The 24273-nt window shown below is 34.4% G+C and overlaps 2 protein-coding genes across 2 annotated transcripts; both read right to left on the reverse strand.

Annotated features, from left to right (window-relative positions):
- Positions 1 to 1166: 1166 nt before the first annotated feature.
- LOC146931425 (nucleoporin (DUF3414)) lies at positions 1167 to 18986 on the reverse strand. Its single transcript, XM_085702916.1, has 32 exons — positions 18630 to 18986; positions 18377 to 18550; positions 17772 to 17867; positions 16960 to 17029; positions 16689 to 16819; positions 16150 to 16290; positions 15906 to 16063; positions 15100 to 15268; positions 14907 to 15005; positions 14677 to 14754; positions 14537 to 14596; positions 14274 to 14431; positions 13934 to 14135; positions 13191 to 13310; positions 12325 to 12413; positions 12098 to 12202; positions 11827 to 11925; positions 11209 to 11297; positions 9793 to 9941; positions 8779 to 8922; positions 8592 to 8699; positions 8274 to 8384; positions 7670 to 7777; positions 7469 to 7579; positions 6447 to 6622; positions 5816 to 6287; positions 5156 to 5263; positions 4911 to 4969; positions 4263 to 4641; positions 2117 to 3643; positions 1708 to 1912; positions 1167 to 1599 (listed from the first exon to the last, which is right to left on the reverse strand). Exons 1-32 carry the CDS (start codon positions 18735 to 18737, stop codon positions 1517 to 1519), a joined length of 5886 nt encoding a protein of 1961 aa, XP_085559042.1. The 5' UTR covers positions 18738 to 18986; the 3' UTR covers positions 1167 to 1516.
- Positions 18987 to 20212: 1226 nt separating this feature from the next.
- PRP4 (proline-rich protein 4) lies at positions 20213 to 22687 on the reverse strand. The gene is made up of 2 exons (XM_085702917.1): positions 22433 to 22687; positions 20213 to 21940 (listed from the first exon to the last, which is right to left on the reverse strand). The coding sequence occupies exons 1-2, from the start codon at positions 22602 to 22604 to the stop codon at positions 20574 to 20576; spliced, it is 1539 nt and encodes a 512-aa protein (XP_085559043.1). The 5' UTR covers positions 22605 to 22687; the 3' UTR covers positions 20213 to 20573.
- Positions 22688 to 24273: the final 1586 nt, after the last annotated feature.

Here is a 24273-nt window from a genome sequence, read left to right on the forward strand (position 1 = left end):
CCTAATCATTATCATCGAGTTGGTTGAACTGAGTCCAAATTTACACCAATCTCAAAGCTATAAATAGTATGCAATGTTGTAATCCCCCCTCTTAATGATTAATTGTGTTGATTTTAACGATAAAATTAATATTATTTATTAAAATACTCTTATTAATCGTAGTTAGTGGAATATTTAAGTTGCATGAATTTTTTTTCCTTCCTACCATAGTAGCTAACCAGATTATATGAAAAATAGACTGTAATTTCTTCAAATACCCGCATAAATGGCCATATTGGATAACATGTTCAGAAATATGCAAGTGACACATCAATTGAAGGCCTAACCATTGATGAATTAAGTGTCAGATAGCACCGAAGATCGAACAACCCAGAAAAAGATGATCATGTTTTATAATTATCACCAGTCGAACAAAGATCGATCAACATATATCAAAAACTCAAACTTGTTGCCACTAATAATTTTTGTTATGTGCATAAAATACCATTCGAATGTTTTGGACTTCCATTCAAATTTTGAGAAATTCAAATATTATAACCACCGATAATCTTTGTTATGTGCATAAAATACCATCAATTAAATTTTATCAAGCGTTAATATATTCTCTTTTCGCTATAAAAAAAATGAATTGGTCACTTTAAATAAGTTTTTTCAGGAGCAAGACATAGCATAATATTAAAAAATAAAAAGCACTGCATCACTGAAAACTAAACTAAATGACTAAAGAAAAACAAAAGTTTGTGGGGGAAAAAAAACGGAAAGCAAAAAGATCATGGCCATTGAAGTTGTACTTTTGGCTGTCTAGACACACATAAAGGGCAAAGTAGAGGCGCGAAACAAGCATTTGATTCTAGAATTGGCTCCACAACATTATTAAAAAAAAAAAAAGTGATTGCATGCCCCCAAACAAGTACATTTTGGTATATAATTAAAAAGTTTTTTCAAATGTATCTATTTCATGTTAAGTATTGACCAAAAAGTTGCGTAAAATGAACGCTGTATGGCTAGTAATGCCAAATGAGAGAATGTTGTCATAATCATTAATTACCGTCTAAACTCCCAAGTAACGACTGGACTTGTGAGTTAAGTACCCAATATTAGAAACGTATTATCATACAGTATTTTAAGCTATTTTTTATTAAACAAAAACTGCAGAATTATAGTTCTTTCTTTTTGACAATGACTAATAGTTCTTTCTGATCATTCTTAAGTCCGCAGTTCGCTCTATCAATATTTAAGGTCAATGATGCCTTTAGAGCAGGAACAAAATTCAATTACTTTATATTATACATATTATATTATTATAAATAAGCAAACCTTCGGGATGTGATTTGCAATCTGGCAAGTAAACTACGATTACATGAAAGCTCTTTACTACCAAAGCTACATTTATACATCAACATGAGGAATATCTAGCTATAAAATAGTGGAAGAAGAAGGCTGACTAGGCGACCCTGTGAAATTATGTACAATCAACAATTCTCTTCTGTCCACGGCAAATCTCATCAAATTCCGCTTACAACAATCCAGGATAGATATATGATATCATCTGTTTTAAAGAATTGCTAGATGCTTTCAGAAAAGCGTGACCCTCCAATGCTGCACAATGAACCAATAAATAATTAAAACTTCCTCAAAAGACAGAATTTAAATAATTATAAAAATAAAAAACAGGTGCTGTTTCAGAAGGATGAAGAATAATATTACCACTAAATAAAGATTTGGCTTCCTTGGAGAAGTCTTCAACACGCCCTAATACAGGTCTTATGCCACAAATTTGCAAAACACAAAGTTCCAACTGCAAAGCCATTTCAAGTATTTGCGACAATAAGTTGCAAACATTCTTTATTTCCAAGGAATCCGTCAGTTTGTTGGCTTGACAGAGCTCCGCAATAATGGCAATTGCTTGATCCTGCACCATAAAGAAATTTTACTCAGATGTACATCCATTTCTTTGCTTTCCAGATTCATGTGACCCTTAACATTAAATGTGTAAAGCAAGGCATTAGCACACTTGCATAATCCAACCATTGATAAAACGTTGCATTTCTTTATATGAAAGCGTGTTACAAAAATGAAATCAACATATGCATGAAATTTGGGAAGCTCACTTTACCTGCAGTCCATGCAGGATTTCTGGCATTGGAAGCTCAGGAAAATGTGCAAGATCAATAAAGCCGACCTCCTCAGCCCTTTTAGCAGCACCCTCAGCTTGCAAACACAGAAATTTTAATAGAAGAAATGTGATTCTATATACCTGTACAGCAACAGTGTCAGAGAAGCATGTTTTAGAAACAGGACCAGTAGTCTCATCTGCTTGACCATAGATAGATAATGCAGTTGAGAAGGAAGAGATCTTTGGTTTTGGCACACATCCAGGTGGTGAAAGAGCAAACCATCCATTTCTGCTATTGATATATGAAGGCTTTGACCAAATTTCAAAATCCTCTTTAAGGGTAGGTGGACACAGAAGAGGAGGATTCCTAATTGATGAATCACCAAGGCGTTGAGTTCCCCTGCTAATGAAGGCTAAAAGATGAATGCACTTTTCTCTAAGCTGTGTATCCACATTTTTTATCGCTTTAATCCATGAATTCCAGTGTTTTGCTAATTCACACATGAGCATCAAAGTATGTTCTGTTTCTTTAAGATTCGCAAAAGAAACCCATGGCCTCTGTGCCCGAGGTCTTTTCTTGTCATGATCCTCAGAAGGGAAGTCTGGGGCATCAAGAGAATTGAAGATAAGATGAGCTTTCTCTGAAAAAAAGTAAGGCATCATGCTTTCCACTATAGCAGTGCCAGAAGAACTATCGCCCAAGGATTGAACCATAGCAGTAACCACAGCTAATCCAAGTCCCCAAATGTCTTGAGGTATTTCCAACTTTTCACATGCGCTGTTAAGATTCGGACTACCAATTCTTGAGAAAGCCTCACCGGACTGAGCAAACAGCACTCTCAACGAGGACAAGAAGCCAGAACAATAAAGCATTTCAGCACCTCCTCTAGTCCGGGCAATGGTCAAAAATAACTTCATTATAATTGGAATGGAAGAAGAATTTTTATCTTGGAGTTTTAGCATAACAAACTGCATATGGAGATGATTCTGCAGAATAGGTAACCACGTCCTCGGCATCAAGAAGCTTCCTAATATCAGGTCCATGACTGACAAGGCGAGCATGCAAAGCTCAGATGTAGCAATGCAGTTGCAAAGAATGGGTAATAGGCCAAGGGTTGCATTTGAAACCCTTGAAAAATCGTTACCAGAACCTTCATCTGCAGCCGCATTAAAATGCAAATTGAGGGAGTTGGACTGAAGTACCAAAAGCAGCAGCGTGAGTAATAGTTTCATGATCAAATTGGCTTTGGAAGGTAACAGCTTGAGTTCACTCAACAGCTTTAGGCCTGAACTTGCGCATTTCATAACAAGTAGTGATGTATCTATGGATAAACCGTTGCAAACGGTTCTAGTGAACAGGAGGAGTAATTCTACTTGGCATGCTAGAATGTTGAGCATATCTTCAGATGCATCCAGAACTGGTGATAGCCTCACAATGGTATCCAGGAAAGATTGGCATATATTATCTATACAAGTGAATATGAGTTCGTTTGGGATTCTCTCTCCAGTGGTAGCCCTCCCTTTTGACTGCAAAATTATGTACAAAATAAATATTAAACAGATATAAGCTAACCACCGAAGGACAAGATGAAGAAAGTTGCTAAGAGTAATAACTAAACAGGAAAATCTCAGTTAATTAAGAAACCAAAGAAAGTACAAGAAAACTGGAATATTAATGTTTAAACACCTTTTCACTCAATATTTTATGAAATAAAAATTACCAAAAAAAAAAGTAATCATCCCTTTGACATTTTTCAATTGTAGTAAGAAAAGATAAGATTAGTTTAGATTTAAATACTGCTTCATGGTAAAGCAGGATCCTACTTTCCAGTTTCCACATTTAAGAATCATGCATAAAGCAACTGCAGAGTTCAACTTCATGATAATGTGGAAGCAGTATAGGAGCGGTTGAGCTAGCAAGCCAACAATTCAACCTATAACTTTCTAAGTAGCTGTTGGTTTTAGCGGTGAAGAAGGAATAAACGCACGTTAATTCTAAAGCTCCAATGTTTAGCTTCACAAAAACCATGGCAGAAGGATAGTGGGACGCGAGAAATGGAAGGCTAACACAGTTCCAAACATGCAATAACTCTATAGTTCAGTTAGGAAAATGGAATGAAAAGAAATTAAGATTTTAGATTCTCACATCATCATGATAGACGGCCAACACAGCTATCAATTCTTTTAATGCGGACAGCTTTGAGCTTGAAAGCAACATAACTGCGTTTGCGTCCTGCACGAAACGCATCATGGTTTCTGCAATATCCTTAGATGTTCTCCAATCAGAACAATCCCAAGCACCTAAGTTCAAATCTGCTTGCAACTGTGTAAGGTCAAACAAGTACATATTCTTTGCAAAAAAATCTTCATTGAACTGGTGTTGATAGGATGCCAAAAAACTTGATTCAACAAGATACTGAGATAATTCTTTGAAGGGTCCGATACCCATTTTTCTCCCTTCAAGCTCTCCTTGTAAATGATAATAAAGGTCATTAAGAATCAACTTCTTTAGTTCCTTCCCCTCACTGTACAAATCAAGAATAACGACCATATTATGATTGATATATAAAATATAAACCTATTTTAGTCGATAACATAAATCCAAGACATGAATCATTTGGTGTAAAAAAAGTGTCCTAAAGTTAATTGAATATCCAAGAAAAAGGCATGCATAATTATATGCAGCAAAATTAATTGTTAATTGTCTTTACAACAAGCACAGATACCATGTAATTGATATAGAAAACGTTTATTTCAGATCTTAAAACTAGAAGCACCCAAAAAGTCTAGTAACCTGTAACCACGTTGTGAATACTGAGATAGCAATTCAGAGAAAGCAGGATGAATTGTCAGCTGCAAAGAAGAAACATTTTGTTAGAATACGTTGACAAAATGGTCTTAAGGATGAAAGTTTAACTTTCTGAAGGCTAACATATTCATCAAGATTTGTATGATATCAAGATTAACACCATTTAACATGTTATCAGAGTAGAGTAGAATAAATTACTATCATAGATGAAAGTAGAATAAGTGTTAAACCTTCGTAAAAATTCCATGAATCTTCTGAAGCAAGGACACAGATAAACTTCCAGAGTCGTTAACTGCTAATTTTAACATCACATGAACACAGAATAAACTGGTGGCAACCTGCAAATTTTCATGCACTTCACATTTGAATAAGCATTACAAGTTTATAATGCAAATCTATAATTTAGTCACAAAAGTATAACAGGGAAATAAGAATTTTCATCTTTTGATTTGTATTTTACAAAAGGATATGTTTAGGAAATAGAACCAAATGAATATTCCCCATTTTCAAGTAGTTTGGATTATGTATAGCAAGTAGAATAGGTTCAATGCATCTTAGGAATAGGGATACTTTAACAACTAATCTCGTAAATTGTATTATTATTATTCTTTGGCATCTTTGTGTATAAATTAAACATTCCGCTGGGAGTTAATTCACTCAAGCATATTCGGAAAACCAATCTGACTATTTAATTCTCACACATGTAAGCACTCAACAATTAGACTATAGGAATAGAGAATGGAACATACACTGAACTTTATAACTAAACTATAACATAGTACCATGTAAGAATTGTAATGTAATAGAATTGCTATAAAATTAGCCCTATCATAGTAAAGAATACCACAACTGTTAATTTAAATCAACAAGGAAAATCACATCAAGCTAACCTTTGCACCGTCGTATACATCACTATTATGTCCACAAGAAGTATATGTTTTTATTAGCTTCTGTAAAACAGAATCTTTGAACCATGAAGACCAAACTCCCTTAAGATCATGAAGATCCACGGCTTTAGATTTTTCAGTTCTTGTGGCATTTTGCTCCTTGTCCTTAGATTCAGCTGTATTCTTCTCAAGTGACTCTGCATGCAACAACTTTTTCTGCAAGAATAATTCATATGCCATGATTCCCAGTATTGCAGATTGACAACGGAAACTGTATGCCAGATTGAGTGCATCTTTTTCTTTCAGACTCTCGAGTAGAGGAGTTTCACTGCTAGCAGTATTCGTGATTGCATTGGCCAAGTGCTTCCAGAAGTTTACACGGCTTCTTAGAGACTCCAAGAGATTTGCATACTGGGTTGCCCCTTGCCATAAGGCAGTCATGAAGTTAAGCACGCAAAGCAGTATGCGGGGCTTACTGGAGATAAAGAGAAAAATACAATATGAAAATTTATTCAAAAGATATATATGACAAGCAAGCTAATCTACAAAAAGAAGAAGCAATAAGGATGAAAATCGAAGTGAAAAACAGAGAAACAACCCCCTTCACCCAACCACAAAACCCTTCGGATCGTACCTTTTGATCAGATCATCTGCCCGTTCAATATAGTTTATAAGTGCATCTACCAGAACTGAGCCTTTAGAAACAGGTGGTACCACAGAAGTTTCCTTCCTTTGCAGGTTTGCATCACTAATACATGAGCGGTCCTCATTGTTCTCCCCCGGAGCCAAGATGGCAACAATAAAAGAAGGCTGCAGAAACAAATGTTGGAAATTTAACGCATCTAATTACAGTGAAACAAGAGTGTAACTGAGCCCCCCAAACAAAATACTATAACAGAGTTCTGATCCAGTAATTTGTAATCAGTATATTCAGGATTCCAAGCTTGCAAAAGTCAACAGCATTTTTAGAATATACAAAGAAGTATATCAAAATATTAGTACTGTATCTTAGATATTTTAATCCATATTAATATTATATCTTTAGGGGTTTTCATATTTCCTTACCTTTTATGATTGGTTTCCTTATTCAATTAGAACTGAGAGTTAAGTACAACAACAACCAAGCCTTACCCGACCAAGTGAGGTCGCTACATGATTCAAACACTGTCATAATGTTCTATCATATCCCTATCCAACTCATTAATCTATATTAGAGAAAATAAAATAGAAGTGTAATATATAGCTGCCAAACACTCCCGTATGTTGGCCTCTCCTTTGTTTGGGAGTGTTATAAAAAGTAGGAAAGGCATTCGGGATTTTTTAAAAACCCTCCAAAACACTCCTTTACCAGTTTTTATTAGTTTCCCAAATCGGGAGGTTTCTGACTTTCAAATAGGGTGGGAGTCTACCTTCCCTCGTCCCTTCATTTCCTTCCCCTCCCTCCCTTTCCCTTTTCCTCCCAACTACTATGCAAATCCTACGGTTTGTAAAATGTTGGCAACAAAACAAAGATTTGTGCTACTAAAAGTCTAAGTGACTGAAATTAGAATTTACAAACAAAAAAAAAAAATGGTATTACTTCAAGTAAACTAGCAGCTTCTACCCAAAAAATGTAAAAACCCCATTTCTTAAATTCACTTTATATATAATTTTAACCTGGTAATGTGCTGCAGAAGTAAGCAGATTAACTGTTGCAACCAAAAGATCTTCATTTAATTCTGATTTCTCCTTCAATATGTAGCTCATAGAGTGCCTCAAATTAATGATCTATATCCAACAAGAAAAACCATCACTCAAATCAAGCTTATAAACCAAAAGAACAATAAATTTAAAGAAATTGAAACTAACACCCCAAACCTCCTGATTATCTGGAGCAAAGTATGTGGTTTCACATGAAAATGATTGGACACAATCTGTTGCTGTAAATAATGTTGAAATAAACCTGACAGCACCAAGTTGGATGACCTGCATAAGCAAAAAATCTGTTGTCAAACAGTGCCATAGCAAATCAGGTATAGTCAAGTATATACTTGCTGACAGGGAGGTATAGTAAGTAATAAATAATCTATCAAGTATCAACAAGGATATGCAGGGGCATCTATATTATGACATCAAATGCACTAAATTATGTATAGTTGATGAAGGAAAAGCAAGCATGAAAAAAAAAGAGAAATACAACATGAAAAAGAGAGATGACAAGTTGACAATCCAAGTGTGACAAATATGATCAATCTAATTAATTATGCAGCTAATGCCAGTAATACCAATACTGTACACTGAAGTGTTCACAGACCCCGAATTGATGGAAGAAAACAAAGTGAACAAAAGGAAGACGCTCATTATTGTTGAATAAAAACTCATTTACCACCACTTCAAGTGTATTGTTAACAACAAGTAGCTATATTAAAAGAATCAGAAAAATATAATGATACTCGGATTTGAGAAAAGTTGTAGTTCATACAGGATCTTGGAAGTATGAAATCAACGATATAGCAGAAGTGACAACAGAAACTGGTTTGGTTGTGCATGAGAACACCGCCTGTAGAAAAACAGGAATGCTCGATGATGTATCCTGGACAAAATAAAAGAAATTAAATTAGTGATTTATAGTACAAAAACAACAATGCTTGAAACTTAAAAAATGCTTAACATAAGAAAAATATGACATTTCATCAAAATTCATTGTCATCCCATGAAACTCTGTAATTAAATGTGACTAAAAACTACTCAAATTAATAATGATTATTCAAGATATAACATTGGTGGTTTTCCTTTGTACCTTAGAAAGTTTGGTGGTCATCTCTGAAAGAATATCGAAAACAGAACCAATAGCAAGCTGCAACCCTTCAATTTCCATTGGATCAAAGAAGCGGCTTGCATGCAATTTCTGTTAAAACAAAATGATTTTGTCAATATGATATACAATAACAAAATTACAAATAAACAAAAGGATTCAAATTATGCACCTCCAAAGCATGTGCAGTAGTGCAAGCAATATGGAAAAGCGTGTTGTGGATGGAAGAATCAGAGAACAACACATTGTGTATGATCTCACCCAACTTTCCACAATAAGGCATTGATATAATGCATTTTTTCATCAACTCAAGAACCTACAAAAGTATCCCATGGTTGGAAATAATCAGAATAGAATAATTGTTAAGTCTTAATTGTGTAACACCTGCAACGAAGTACAATCAACTGACTAAACTTCAGAGCAGCAAAACTATTTCACCTAATTTATTGTCACGGAAATGTCTTTTCAAGTAAGTAAAAGCCATATAAAATAATGCAGATTGCATATAATAAAATCTTGTATTTCAGTTGACCATAACAGTGAAAGATAAGATAACTAGTGAGGATCAAACATACATAAAAAGTCTTTTCCTGAACAATAAATATGCTAAAAGGACTATTACAAAATTACAAAAGTAGAAACAGACTGGCATAATTCAACACAAATTAGGCATTCATAGCCAATGCTGATTTTAATGAAAGAAAATAAACATGAAACCACAAAACTGTCCCGGAGGAATGGAGAAAAGTATTATTGATGGTTCAATTCAGTTCACTGATAATAGGAGAAGAACTATTGAAATTTCATATTGTTATTCAATAATAGAGTATCAGTAGGCTTAACTAACTCCCTAGAATCATGGAGGAGTCAGGCTTAAATTAAAGCCTAATATTGTATCGGAGCCTATCAATCCGGGCCACCCACCAAGCACAATAGTTCTGGCCGTGAGGGGGTGTATTGTGAAAAATCAAATTCTCTAATGGGATATAGATACGGCCTGAAATGAGTTTATAAAGAGTGGCACACCTCACCTTACAAGCTGGTTTTGTAAGGATGAGCTAGGCCCAATATAAGATATTAATAAGAACTAACAGAAAAGATGTCATTCACAATCTTAGAATTTCTTCTCTAAAGAATAATTAAAACAATATAAAATTGAGTAACTTTAAAAAGAAACAGGACATACCTTCAATGTTATTTTCCATCTAATATGCTTTATCCTGTATTTCCAATTCTCGTGATTAACCAGGACATACTGGAAAGAGAAAATGATCAATGCCAGAAGAACATCATTCTCTACTCCTGTTTCGACAAGTTGTATGGTGAACTCCAGCACTGCAGGATTCAGACTAGAACATAAGACCAAAATAAAAAATGGACATAATATAACAGAGAACTTCACAAAAGCATGCTAGATCAACAATTCCTAGAATTAATCCTATATTGAAAATATAAATCAACATAGATCCATATCAATATATTGTCATAAAGTACTGAACAAGTTTAGGATTGTGAGAATTTAAAAGGAATGAACTGAAGAACACCTTCAAATATATGGTGTTAGTGTTAGTGTACACGACAAGAGCGTGGAGTGATGAACATTATATGCCTTTTCATTCTGTTATAGGCAGTTTCTGACAGCTGTCAGCAACTGAATCTGTTATGTTAGTTTCTGTTGTACAGAGCAATAAGCTTCCCGTATAAATAAATGTACCCCTACCATTGTTCAATTAATGAAAACTTATACTAACGGTTACCGTTGGAGTTGGTTACTATTGTGCTCTTCCATCGCTGATACCACGAAGAAGTTTAGGTTTAAGAGAATTTGAAATGAAATAAATGAAGAATGTTTTGTAATATGATTGAAATGATTTTCTGCTACTAGAGTAAAAGGTTTACATCAGTTATTTGTAAAAATCTTACAGACCAAGTCTTTAACAAAAAAGTTGAGTAGCTATATCTAACTCTTTGTAAGATAACAGAAGCTAACTACCTCAACAGAGAGATACAGAATACAAAATGCAGAATGCTATACTATTTGCATACACTATCAAGCAAAAGAGTTATTATCGTATTTTTCTTCCTTTTCTAGTCTTTGGTCATTATTAAATTACTATCTTGCAGTAAAAGGAAAAGACACAGCATCTTATCAAAATTCTAAGTCTAATGCGGCACCAAGACTTACAAATCTTTCAAAACAAGCATCCAATAGATTAAAATCAACATAATTTTTTTTGGTGGGGTGGTGGTGGGGGTGGGGGTATCTTTAAAGATAAGCACAAGAATGCAAGAGACACAAACAATCTGACAGGTTCCGTATCTACAACCATAAGCCCAATTGTCCAAAGGGAGAGTTAGTTACAGAGATAGAAAGAAGGCTGAGCATGTTATATAGGGAGGAGGAGAGAAGAATGAGATATCAAGGAAAATCATTATTGAGTTGCTTACGGGCAGGGAACAACCTTCTGTAATAGTTTCTTTTACAATAAAAAACACCATTTTTCATTTTGCTCTTAACCCAGATTCCCATCACAATCAGAAACAAATAAATGCCATTGTCAGTTGTCACAGTAAAATGCATGAGATATCATGTTAGCCATACCTGATATTGCCAAGGGGTAGTCATTACTGTTTTGCTCACAGTCAATTAAAAGCATTCTAGCCAGTCTGCCAGAAAGCATCCATGACCCACTGGAAACAGACAGAATAACAGGGAGATATCAATTAAAAGCATTTTATAAAATACAGTAATAACTACAAGCCACTGAGAGTATAAGACCAACAGAAAAAAATGCAGCAACACGACGTCATAAAATAGAGGACAAAGGATAAAAACAACCCATGGTCAACAATATCTTATGATACGTGATTCATATCTCGATTCAAAGAAAAACCGAACCTAATCAACACAAATTGCTGTGAGCACAGTATACCTTATTATTATACCTTATTACATGGGAAATAGGTTTAACCAAATACCTATTGAAATTGGTTTAATAATAGGTATTTGAAGATCTTAATCATAATAATACCTATTAATAGGATCTTATTCATAATAAGATCTTGTTAACGATTGGAAAATAGGTATTTGATGAATGATTTGAATCTTGATCGATAACCATCCCTTTGTTTTTACATGGGAGATAATTCAGAGCCAATTTCAAAAAGATGATAAAGTGCCCATTTGTATATGGATGCTATTTTACAAATAGGGTTTTACCTTGACAAGCCATTACTGCTTACACTGAACACAGTTGTCTGCAAAGTGATATCAAATAGATTCGCATTTAGAGTGACTGCTGTAACAATAGATGGAGAACTGGATAGAAAGGGGAAAAAATTAGTAAACCTTTCCTGACAACACAATTAATTCCAAAACAAATGAAGATCCAACAAGGAAACAGCCTTAAACGTTCCTCCCGAATATAAGTGTTTTACTCGAGACTCAAGAGATACAAATACAGATCAATTAAGAGAATAAGTATAATTACCAGATCAACATGATACCCAAAATCTTAAGGCCCATTGACATAAGTGCAGCACCATATGAATTCAAAGGCGGGTTTTTGACTAGATTGCAAATCATCTCAACCACCCTGTAAGACAAGGAAAAGGAAAGTAAAGCATTAAAAAATATAACAGATACTGAATAAGTGAAGAGAAAAGGTAAATACATTATATAACTAATAAAGGACAGTAATCCAAAATGAAAATTTACCAGACATTCTTTTCAACCTGCTCATTCGGCAGGCCAATAGCATGAAATTGCATAGAGTTGCTAAGGTCCATCATTGCAAAACAAACAGCCTGCACATGGTAAGTAAAACTGTGAGAAAAAAAAAAGGGCAAAGTCATGATACAGAAAAAGTACAAGAATTTTATAAAGCTTGGACTACATTCCATGAAAATACTATTTAGTACAAGCAACTTCAAGTATCAACAGAGTCCATACTTGATTCAGTCAACCAAGTAAAGACAGAGAACCATAACAAGTTCATAAATCAGGGCTTAGAAAAACAGAATATCCGAAGAGTTAAGCAGAATATAGCCCTCATGCCAAAACAGACAATAATAAAAGCAAACTCCTCATAAATATCGAGAGCATCATGATACTCAAAAGACAGACTATTGGGGACCAAAACCATTGTGTCACTTCTCTAATAATATGTGGATTATTAACATTCTAATTTTTTCCGAATATTTGATAAAGTTACTACAAAGCTGAGAGGCTATGAAACAATCAGCTCTAAAATACTAGAAGCAAGATGATAACTAAATCTGATCCAACAAATAATAACAACAAAGGTAAAGTCAAATTAAGCCAAAACAAACAATCAATGACCAAACTCATTAGGTAGACAAAAAGACAACCCCAAGACAATTGCTGCACATATCTTATCCTTAACTTCAGCTATTCAACACATTTAATCTTATAATGAGAAATATTATACTGGACTGTTTTTAAGTGTTCATTATGCATCCATAAATCAGTCATGAAAGAAGTTGCAGCAATTAAAAGCAATTGATGTATTCTTTTAAAGAATCAAAGTGGAAATAAATGGTCAATGAAACTAACCAACTTACAGTGTTAAAGGATGCCAATCTACTGAGCAGGTCAAGAGTGAAAAAAACTTCCTCCTTGTTATTCAAATACATATCTTGAGCCAAATGTAGGAGTAACACAAATACTCCAGATGGAGAATACTAGAAAAATGAAAATTTTGTCAGCAGGGAATTGTGCAATTGAGATATATTGATGAGATGCAAAATCTTTAAATTACACTAAAAATCATAATGAGTACAAAACATTTTTACAATTTCCAGCTAAAAAAAACGTCAATAATGGAAAACATAAACACCGGTATTTATTTTATTATCAGTGAAGAATAATATTTCAGATTGGAAACCCGTCACCAATTCATAGAGAATTTTTAAATATTGTGCTAGTTTGGGATTGGCAAGCAAGTGATTTAGTTGTAACCAAATGTAGATAAAACAAATACCTAAATTAAGCTTAGGTGAACAGAAACAAATTGACTTTTTTTTTAAATTGATACAATACTAAAAAAAATTGATCTCATTCTGTTAGCAACTTTCAGAACCAGCCTCACTAGATGTGCTGAGCAGGACTCTCTCGTTTTACTGGTTATTCCAAAAATTTGGTAAAAAGGAGACAAAGTAATACAAGAATAAGCAATAACATTATAAGAACAAAAAAATTCAGTAATCTATTTCCATACTGCCTGAAATTGGCTGTGAAGAGAACATATGATCATAGATCATCAACAAGGTTACAGTAGGCACTCTAAAATATAAGGAAAACTCACCTCCCATCGTACAAGGGCAGCTTTCTCTCCAACAACTTTCAAGACACGCCCACGAGTTCCAGACGGAACAAACAATCCCTCGATTCCAGGAACCTGCACTGTATGTGGTGCCTCAAGAATATGGTAGACATCATCTGCAAGCAAATCACTGCTGATCTCGAGCAAGGATGATATACCAACAGACCTATCTAGAAAGGTATACCTGTTCAAAAACTGCACCCATGAGAAAGGCAGCCAACAATTGAAGAAAAGAAAAATGTCCCCACGAGTTTGAGAGACCAATTGCAGTGTCATACTCATCCCAATATATGAGATAAGAGAGAAAAAAAATTGTACTTACACACACTCTGCAGGCCAAGTTCCTTCGCTAAGGGATGAAAGGAGTCTAACAAGTTCTACGGTCCTGACAGGGAACTCACTCTCTAGGTTGAAAAGAAGAGACCGAATTGGACCATCAATAACACTTCCCTTGTCCCAAAACTGAACACACAGAGATTCCTGAAAGTATACGAGCAGAGTCCTTTAATCAATAAATGATCACCAGCAGATATTGTGATAATGGAGTAATGAGTGAACTGAAGGGCTACGATTATACATCCAAACCTCTCCACGGTAAATCTTGCAGATAATATCCAGTATCAGAGTGGAGTTATTGTCCTCAGGCTGTACATTTGTTGAAGCAGATCAAATGAGAAAGAAGTAAAACAATTCCTTAAAGCTAAATATAGATTTTACAACCATACCTGAAGGTTGATCTCATAAGATGCAATAAATGCAGATATGAATGTCCTCAAAACACTGCGATAACCGGACACTGGGCCCTGAATGGACATGGTAAAAGCATAAAGCCGTAAGGGCAATTTAGTATAGCATAAAGTCAAATGCTTTTAAACAGGAAAAGAGGCCCCGGTCAAGGTTTAACAAAAACTCATCCATTATAACAATTTATGCAGCCCAGGAAAGAATGACTCACATCATAATCCTTCAAAATGTCACACTGGAGAATTTTGAGACAGTAATGTAATGATCCAGCCTCAAAGGCTTGACGAACATAACCAATGTGATCAATATCCTGGAGGCAGAGAAAATAAAAACGGTAAAATTTGTAATAAGCACATAAACTGCAGTAGTAAATAAAAAATTTCAAATATAACTTAACCACATACAATGAGCTCGTTGTTCCCATCTTTTCCCGGAAGTGTAGAGAGTAAATAAAGAAATACTGCCCATGCTAGAATTAAAGGACCAGCTTCATTCATTTCAAAAGTACTGAAAGTAGAAACTAGTGCATCCATCTCTTGCACATCAGTAAAGGAGAAAGTAGATGCACCTCTCCTGGAAATCCAAACAAATTTTGCAACAATAAAACAATATCAATTAGAAAAACAACCATGAAATACAAAGAGACAGATAATGTCAGCCTATAGAACTACAATAAGAAGACCACAGAAGCATCACTGTGAATGAAGAATTAGGCTTAAAACCCACAGTTCCAGCCAACGAATATCAAAGACTGGCAAATGAAAATAATCAAACTAGATGGCACTAAACTATAGGTAAAATCAAAGAAATCTAGCAATGACTTTAGGACATATAATTTACATCGCAAACAAGTTACAAAAGTATAAGCCATCAGGGAGAAGGTTTGACATATTACAACAAAGAACAGAACAGGAGAAAGTATGCAATTTCTTCCGAGGAAAATGAATGAAATCAAATAATTAAGGCAAGACTAAAAGGATGGAACATCTTCCCCGTGATTGCCTTCTCAACTAGAATACACTCTAACAGACAAAGTGGAATTAATATGGCACACTGCATTCAGTTCAGCACTTAGCCAGTCCATCAGAATGAGGCTTAAGATTACGGCGTTGCAACTCGCAGTATTTCATTGGTATAACTATCTGTCAGTTACACAATGTGTATTCTTCATAAGTACTGTATATATGATAGAAACAAAGACTAGTCTAACCTGTAAGGTGTTTCGTCATGAACCATTTGAAGAAGGTTCTCCAAGTTTAGGGTTTCTATCAAAATAAGCAGCAGCTGAACTTTGACATGATAAGACAGCTGCTGTGACTCTGTAGTAATTGCCAGCTTTCCCAAGTTATATTCACCAGCTAAGATCCCCTGAATCAAAAGATAATCTTGAGCAAGGTTCTGACTTGTGAAGATATCACAACAAATCAAGTATAAGCAGATGTATATTAGTATACCTTGTAAATAGAACCAAACTTCTTCCATATCTCACTACCACAAGTACAAAATGGGCCATCATAGGCCAGGAAAAGAATGTCTAAAACCAAATTGTCTTCAATTAGAGTCTCCTCAGCCCATAGAGTAAACAGATCAACATCCTTCAAGCATTCCACAGTTCAATAAATTGTGTCATCAAGCAATGAAATTTTCGGTTACACTTCATATCATGAACATACCAATTGAAAACAAAGTAAATCCCCATAAAAAGTTCCCAATTTTAAGTTCTTCACATGTTGCACAAGGTAATCTACTGGTACAACATCGCAGAGCTTGGATACGCGAAACACTCTAATCAAGACTAAAGAACGTGTAAAAGAGTGGCAAGACAATCCTATACAGTAAGAGTTGGCTATTGATTTTACAACACACAGAGATTGAAAAGGTTACATCTAAGCTGTGTGACGATCACATGTTGAAGACAAGTTAACTACCCGTCTACCCGTCTTATAGAGCCATGCAAAATTAAAGAAGGATGGTGCATGGAGACTGAACATACCATTTGCTCGGGGTAACTGCAAGATAAAAGACCCTCCAAGGAAGATACTAATTTACTTTCCAGTCCATCATGAAATAGCTTTTTTGCCTCCTCCTTCACAGAGTTGTTTTCAGACACAGGACCAATGTATACTGCATGAAATGTCCAGGTCTAAGTAATACCAACAAGAAAATTCAACTAAGAGAAAGTAGACATGTAAGTATGTTTGCCATACAAAGAATTGACAGAGCAAGTACCAACTACTAAGTTGACATAAAAACATGACACTTACTAGCATGCATGAGAATCCACCTGATGCACTTCAACAAACACTGCCGCTCCTTGTAATATTCAATTAATATCTTCATAACAAGATAGAAAACAAGTCATAAACAGGATATCAAAAACATGTATCACACAGGTAAAACTGTCAGCAATTCTGCCCTACTTTTTGAGCAAACAATTTTCCATGTGAAATATCTCTCAAACAAGACTCTTAAATAGTTTGGAAGCAGCTAAAATACCAATATATTATGAACTCTCTCATATATGAAATACAAACGATATAGAGAAGCAAAATATAATTAATATTAATAACTTCAACACATTAAAGATAAACGACGTAAAGAGGAAAAGCCGGAAAGGTTTTAAACTGAGAACACGAAGACAGGGAACGTTTTACATGTCTGTGCACAACAAGAGAGATCGTGTAGTGGGATTAAAAGGAAAAATAATGCATATGCATGGAATTTGTGGAACACATGGCATTAGACCTTCTACCAAAGCCAAAATATGTAGCATTAAATATAGTGTGCACAATTATAAGTCATTTCAAATATTATGTCAAATACCAAACTCCCAACCACTACTAGTCTAAAGTCTCAAACAATAAACATGTCACCAAAAATCTACAAATAAATTTTGGGAATCCATCAAACAATGACTTCATACATGATTCACTTTCGTTGTTTTATTTGCAATATGTCAGTGACAACCTATGAGATAAGCCAAATCCTGAGACTAAATAACCCAACATATGACCATTGTATAAACTATAAAGCACAATACAACTGCAATGTTATATATAAAGGAATAGCTACTTACAATTTGAATAAACTCTGGAGCCGTGGAATCAATAGCTGCATTGTTATCTTCAATGTACCTTTCAACAAGTATGTACGACTGAACCTCGTCCAGTAGCTGAAATAAACATGAATAGCAATAAAAAGACAACTCCATAAATCAATCAACATACAGAATTTTCTCGACAACTTAACACTAAAAAGTACATTCCCCAACCCATCATCAAGAAGACTAATAAAAAAAAACAAAAAAGAACTATCTATTCAATGGCGTTAATATAACTTCCAATCATGGGGATAATTTTTCAAATTTCAATGTTAGAAACATAATTTAAATTTTCTCTCGGCAATTAAAATCTTTTCGTCCACCGTAAACTTTTGAACCTCAAATAAAAAGACAATGACCTCTATAGCACCGACACTTTTGATGTAATGGTGTGTCTGGAGTCTGACACCGAAAAAATGTGATTAAGTTCAATTACTTCATTTTTTTTTTTTAATTTTACAGTGTGACGTGTTCATGTCAATGTCGTGTCCAGTGCCTATGTCAGTGCTTCATAGATAACGAAAAATTGATAATTCAGTAATGATCATTAAGAACTACTATGAACGCAAAAAGCAACTAACCAAGCATGAGCTAATTTGCAGAGCTTTATCTTTCAACTGAGGTTCAATAGTCATTTGGTGAGATCCAACTTTCACATTCTTCGAATTCAAAGCATCCTTAGATTTCTGATTAGGCGGTTTGAAGCAGGAAAGTGTATCCACAAACCAAGCATGATTATCCTTCAACTTCTTCACCTAAAAGCAGCAAAACGAATCGTGTAAATGCACAAATTGAAATGCAATTGAAGACAGTGAGAAATAACGGAAAGTGTACCAAATTGAGTGGGAGATCTGAGGAGAGAGAGGAATCTTCAAGCTCGGTGACGAGGAGAGTGAATGAGTCCCACCAGAGAGAAGCGTCTACGGAGGTGGTATCGGCCATTGTTGGAGGAGAGAACGAAAACGATAACGAATGAGAAGTTAAACCCTAAAAACCCAGAAAATTGAATTGAAGGGTTTAGTTTAATCTTTTTATTTGATTTGATTGTTCTCTTTTTCGCGCTTTCTATCAGTGTGTAAAGCGTGGACTCAACGCACTCAAGGTGGTGTTAGTGTTACCAATTACCAACACATTTTCTTTTTCAAAACACACACTTTTTTCATTTTTTAGGGGATACACACACTTTTCTTTGCACATTTTTTAATTTTAAAACTAGCGTATTTTACATGATTTGGAATATAGTAGTAGTAAACTAGACTTTTGACCCGTGCGTCACACGGGTTTTCTCGACTATAATAGAGACCAATAAATAATTTTTAAACCGTAAGATCATTGATATGGTAGAAAATATTTTCTTCAAAAAAAAAATGGCAAGCGGATAGGAATGAAATTGGTGTGCAATGCATTTTTTTAGATGAAATTTGTTAGGTTAAATAATTGCATACCTAATAAAGCAAATGAGCGGGAAAAAATTAGGTTAAGTTGCTACAGACGTAACAAAATTAATAAATAAGGATATTTGAAGTATATCACAATTAAATAAATATTTAATTTATATTCCCCTCAAAACAAATATTTAATTTATATTATTTGTGATATGGTTTATATTATAATAAGATTTGAAATATTATTTGAATTATTGTTAATTATTTTTTACATGTGGCTCATAATGAAGCTTTCACTATCCTTATGATTAGAGCTCGTTCATAAGGACATTATAATGTATAGGGATTGAAGTTTTTAAGGAATGAAATTCCAATAATTAGACTATTTGATAAAAAAAATTAATCATTCACTGCTCTGTTTTCTTTTGAAGAATTTAGAGATAACATTAAATTAATTAAGTAGCTGAGTGTAGTGTATAAAATTTTATGCTAAAGTGTGTAAAATTACCTTTTATATATGTAGAGCCTAAGGGAAGTTGTCATATTTAAACCAAACAATAAACCAAAATATTTTATCATATAAGCATATATAATGCAATGTTCTTATCGATTTGATTTGAGTTAAGCTCACCGAAACATATGATAGCTACCCTGTAAGTGTGATAATTGTTTTTGTCTAACCAGGAAAACTTGTTATATAAATTTATTACATTGTGATAAGAAAATATAATATAGATAGAGAAAAATAGAGTGTAACCTGGTGTAAATTAGAATGGACAGGTAATGGGTAGTAGCCAACACCTTTTTGTCTATAGTGTAGTATTTTTCATCAATTCAATGGCATTCAATTTACATTTTAAATATACTATGCTACAAATATTTTTATTTTGTTGAACCATATTTGTATGACAATTATTGTTACGTAAAAATCTCTAATGATTTTTTTTCAAGCAATAATGTTATTAACGTACTGGAAAAAAGGCTTAGGCTTTAGATCAAAGTGTGCAGAATACAACTTTTTGGATGCAATAATTAACGATACGAATGGATTTATTAGTTGGAGATAAAGTAGGAATTAATAATACACGACAGAAAGTGAGAAAAACTAGCACAAATAACACATTTATATACACATGAAAGTAACTTTTAAAAAATACTTCCAGTGATCTTCACACAAGAACAACAAATGATTACACTCAGATTCATCAAACTTCTTCAGACATCATGCTATTTTTGTTTTCTCCATTATCCCTTGATGCTCTTCTGTCTTCTGTTCAGTGTTCACATGCTCTATCCCTTGAAGGCTTTATTTGCAAATTGATGGTACTTGATAGAAAATTAAAGAAACGAAAAAACAAAGAACAATGAATATTTTGTAAACCAAAAGAGCCACCTAATTATGAGGACTTAGTGGAGGCCATGATCCAAACTTGGGGTGATGGAAGAGGCTTTTTGGATTAATTGGTGGCCACTTTCCAAACTTTGGGTGATGGAAGAAGCTCTTATGAGGTATTGGTGGCCATTTTCCAAAATACTTGGGGTGGTGGAAGAAGCTCTTTGGAGGCAATGGAGGCCATTTTCCATACTTAGGGTGATGGAAAAAGCTCTTTGGAGGCAATTTTCCAAACTTGGGGTGATGGAAAAAGCTCTTTGGAGGCAGAGTTGGAAGAGGTGGACATGGTGGTTTCTTGAATGGAGGAAGAACAACTGGTGGTTTGTAAATTGGAACAACCGGTGGCTTTGGAATTACTACTGGAGGCTTATATATTGGAACAGGTGGTAGAACTGGGTGCTCAATCTTTGGTGGACATGGTTTCTTGATCGGGACTGGTGGTGGAAGTGCCTTTGGAACCGGTGGAGGTTTGTATACTGGAACGGGTGGTAAAACTGGATGCTCAACCTTTGGTGGTGGACATGGTTTCTTGACCGGAACCGGTGGTGGTTGTGGCTTTGGAACCGGAGGAGGTTTGTATACTGGAGCAGGTGGTGGAACTGGATGTTCAACCTTTGGTGGTGGACATGGTTTCTTGACTGGAACAGGAGGAGGAAGAGGTTTATGATATACAGGCGTAGGTGGAGGAAGAGGTTTCTCATACACAGGTGTAGGTGGAGGGAGAGGTTTATGGTAAACAGGCACAGGCGGAGGAAGAGGTTTCTCATAGACAGGTGTAGGTGGAGGAAGAGGTTTCTCATAAACAGGTGTAGGAGGAGGGATAGGTTTTTCATATATAGGCACAGGTGGAGGGCAAGGTTTCTTGTAGATGGGAATATGAGGAAAGGGAGGTTTGTAGATAGGAATATGAGGAAATGGAGGTTTCTTGTAGATAGGAACAGGAGGAAAAAGAGGGTGTTTATGGAAAATCTTTGGTGGAAATGGTGGAAAAACTTTAGGGGGGAATTGAGGTAAATCAGGATGAGGATGCTTAGGAAAAAGAGGATGTTTGAAGAGAGGCCAAAAGAATTTGGAGGTACATGTTGCTGATGAAAATTTGAGTTTACCAGCAGCAGCAGTACTTAGGGTGTGTTTGTCATCAGATTTTGACTTGATGACAATTTTGGTGTTTTGCAGGCCATCATGAGCAGGACAAGGTGCAGCTGTTGCACTATGTAGCTGAGCATAACATTCTTCTTTCAGTTCACCTTCTTTTACAATTTCTTGAGGAAGGGATACTTTGAAATTTCCATTTTTATCAAGCTCACCTGCCCCTCTTGTTTTAAAATGTCCATTTGCTTCTTTGCAGTCAATTGTTACATGTAGCCCTGCAAAAAAATTATGCACAAGATTGTTTATTAGTAGTTATACATATTGTAATCTCTTTGTAACAAAATATAAGGAAAAAATTACATGCATCTTGTCAAAATTTAAACCACATACATGTACTTCTTTTGTTTATATTTTGTTAGAGAGGAGTAACTCATAATAGTTAAAAAAAGAAACTATGAGTATCAAATTCATGGATCTAGTTATTATAGCATAGGATTTGCTTGCATTGACCACACTTTTCAAACAAGTTACTATATTGATGCAAAATAAAACCACTTTATGTCTTCACCTAATATTTAGAGATACTTGATAAAAGTGATATAGTAGGCCCTATGCATTATCATCTGTCCACACTTCAAATGACTTATGGAAGAATTTCTTTGGTTAAAAATAAGAGGAATGTGCTCATTGTACATCTTACCAAAACATTTTTTTTGATAAAACTATGTACTATATGCATGTATACTATGTAAGAGCAGACAAAGTACCTGAGAAAGCCTGGCTAGTCTTAATATTGTTCTGAATGCAATCTGCGCATTCTCCAAGCCCAACTACCTCAACTGTACTATGGTCTCCACCATAGCAAAAACCTAGTACCAAAAAGACAACAAACAGCCAAGAGCACAAAAGTGCTCTTTGGCGCAGAGTGAAAATCTGCATTACTCTTCCTAAAGCAGATCAATCAATACTTGGAACTCAAGAGAAGCTACTAAGCTTCTTTGGTTTTGTGCATGTAATAATGTGAGTATACTACTAATTTGAGAGGTCTAATATATAAACAATGTTGGATATTATCTCCAAACCAAACCGACAATGAAATTTAAGAACCTCACATGGTTCAAAGGTGGACATAAAAATGACATTAGCATTCATACACCAGCTATACTATTAACAAAATCACACTGTCTATCATTGAATGCATTATAGTTGATCTCAACTACACTACTAACTGTGTATTACTAATCTTTATGTGAAACATATCTGTCTCTACCTACTTATGATACTAATAAATGCTTTTTACATTATAGTAGCAGTATAGTATATCACTGAAATATGAAATGAAATGTTCTTTTTTAGCATTTCCCTTTTATTTTTGACAAAAAAATAAAAATGATAACGCAATGTTTCTGTCTACTTTTAAGTTTTCCACACATGAATGGATGGATCATTAAGTTTTACTACTTCACAGCCAACACATTAATCAACTTTAAGCTTTTCGTCAGGGTTGACAATGAAACAGTCAACTTGGCTTATTCTTTATGATTATCAACTGTACAAGTACAAGTGCAAATATAGAAATTTTACAGAATATCATGAAAATAGTAATGATGTTCCTGCTTTGGACACGAGAAATACAATGCCACCACACATTGTCCTCATCTTCATATTTCATTTTCAAAGAGTACCACAATATTTATTTCATTCGAGATTATACCACAATATTTAGTTTATTTTCGAAAGTACCACAATTTTTCATCTGTTCACATACAATAATGAAATAATAAAGAATAGGTCATTGGCTTCAGTGGTTTGTGATGGACCAAGTGGATTGCTTATAACACTACAAAGACAGTAAAGGTCTAGAATTATGAGCTTGAAGAATAAGCTTCCTCTCTGAGGTTAATATGAAGAGAAAAACATTTAAATTTCAGGCACCGTCACGATTCAAGTGCAAAAAGTTTTATACTTTTAACCTATGATAACTAATAATGTGTTTGATTTTAGAAGTAGTTATCATAAAAGTTAAATTTGTCTAATAATCTAATAACCATTGTGATTGATTGATTGATAGTGTAAATTTTATTTATATTAATCAGGTGAAACAATCTTTCATCGGACTATACTTATCGCGTGGTCGAACTCTAGATTACTAAAGTCAATTTTTCACGAGAATGGGAGACAGCGGATAACACAAAAATAAGGTAGTGTAAAAACTTTTTACATTAACCATGTATATAAATTAGGTTTTGTCTAACATGTAAAAGTAAATTGATCTTCCGCAATGTATAAGTTCATTTTCCATCATTGGATCATAAGTTTCTTTATATTTCATTCAATTTAATAGAGGGCTTTATTAATCAAATGATGAAAATGGCTTTGTATATGGTGTAAGACTTGTCTTCATCGATCATGCATCATATACTTACATATAATTTAAATCATTTATTAAATTAGCACTCAAAATTAGTAAAGTTGTTCCTACCGTAATTTAAATTTTCATATTTTCCTTTTTTTCTCTTCCTTTTTTGACAGAAAACTAAAATGAGAGAATGCGCTTGTTTGTCAATTTAGTTTCACCGTCAACAGTTTTGACATGTGACATAACCTG

This window comes from Medicago sativa, chromosome 4, assembly GCF_051527215.1.
Source record: "Medicago sativa cultivar Bolivia chromosome 4, Bolivia_mono, whole genome shotgun sequence".
In the NCBI taxonomy this organism is placed as follows: Eukaryota; Viridiplantae; Streptophyta; class Magnoliopsida; order Fabales; family Fabaceae; genus Medicago; species Medicago sativa.

What these genes read in the sequence shown, in the direction of transcription:
- LOC146931425 (XM_085702916.1), bottom strand. Translation starts at nt 18,737, where the DNA reads ATGGCCGATACCACCTCCGTAGACGCTTCTCTCTGGTGGGACTCATTC. An exon ending in CAGATCTCCCACTCAATTTG is followed by an intron (nt 18,551 to 18,629) that starts GTACACTTTCCG and finishes TGCTGCTTTTAG; the next exon opens with GTGAAGAAGTTGAAGGATAA. An exon ending in CTACCCCTTGGCAATATCAG is followed by an intron (nt 9,942 to 11,208) that starts GTATGGCTAACA and finishes TGAATCCTGCAG; the next exon opens with TGCTGGAGTTCACCATACAA.
- PRP4 (XM_085702917.1), bottom strand. Translation starts at nt 22,604, where the DNA reads ATGCAGATTTTCACTCTGCGCCAAAGAGCACTTTTGTGCTCTTGGCTG. An exon ending in GACTAGCCAGGCTTTCTCAG is followed by an intron (nt 21,941 to 22,432) that starts GTACTTTGTCTG and finishes ATTTTTTTGCAG; the next exon opens with GGCTACATGTAACAATTGAC.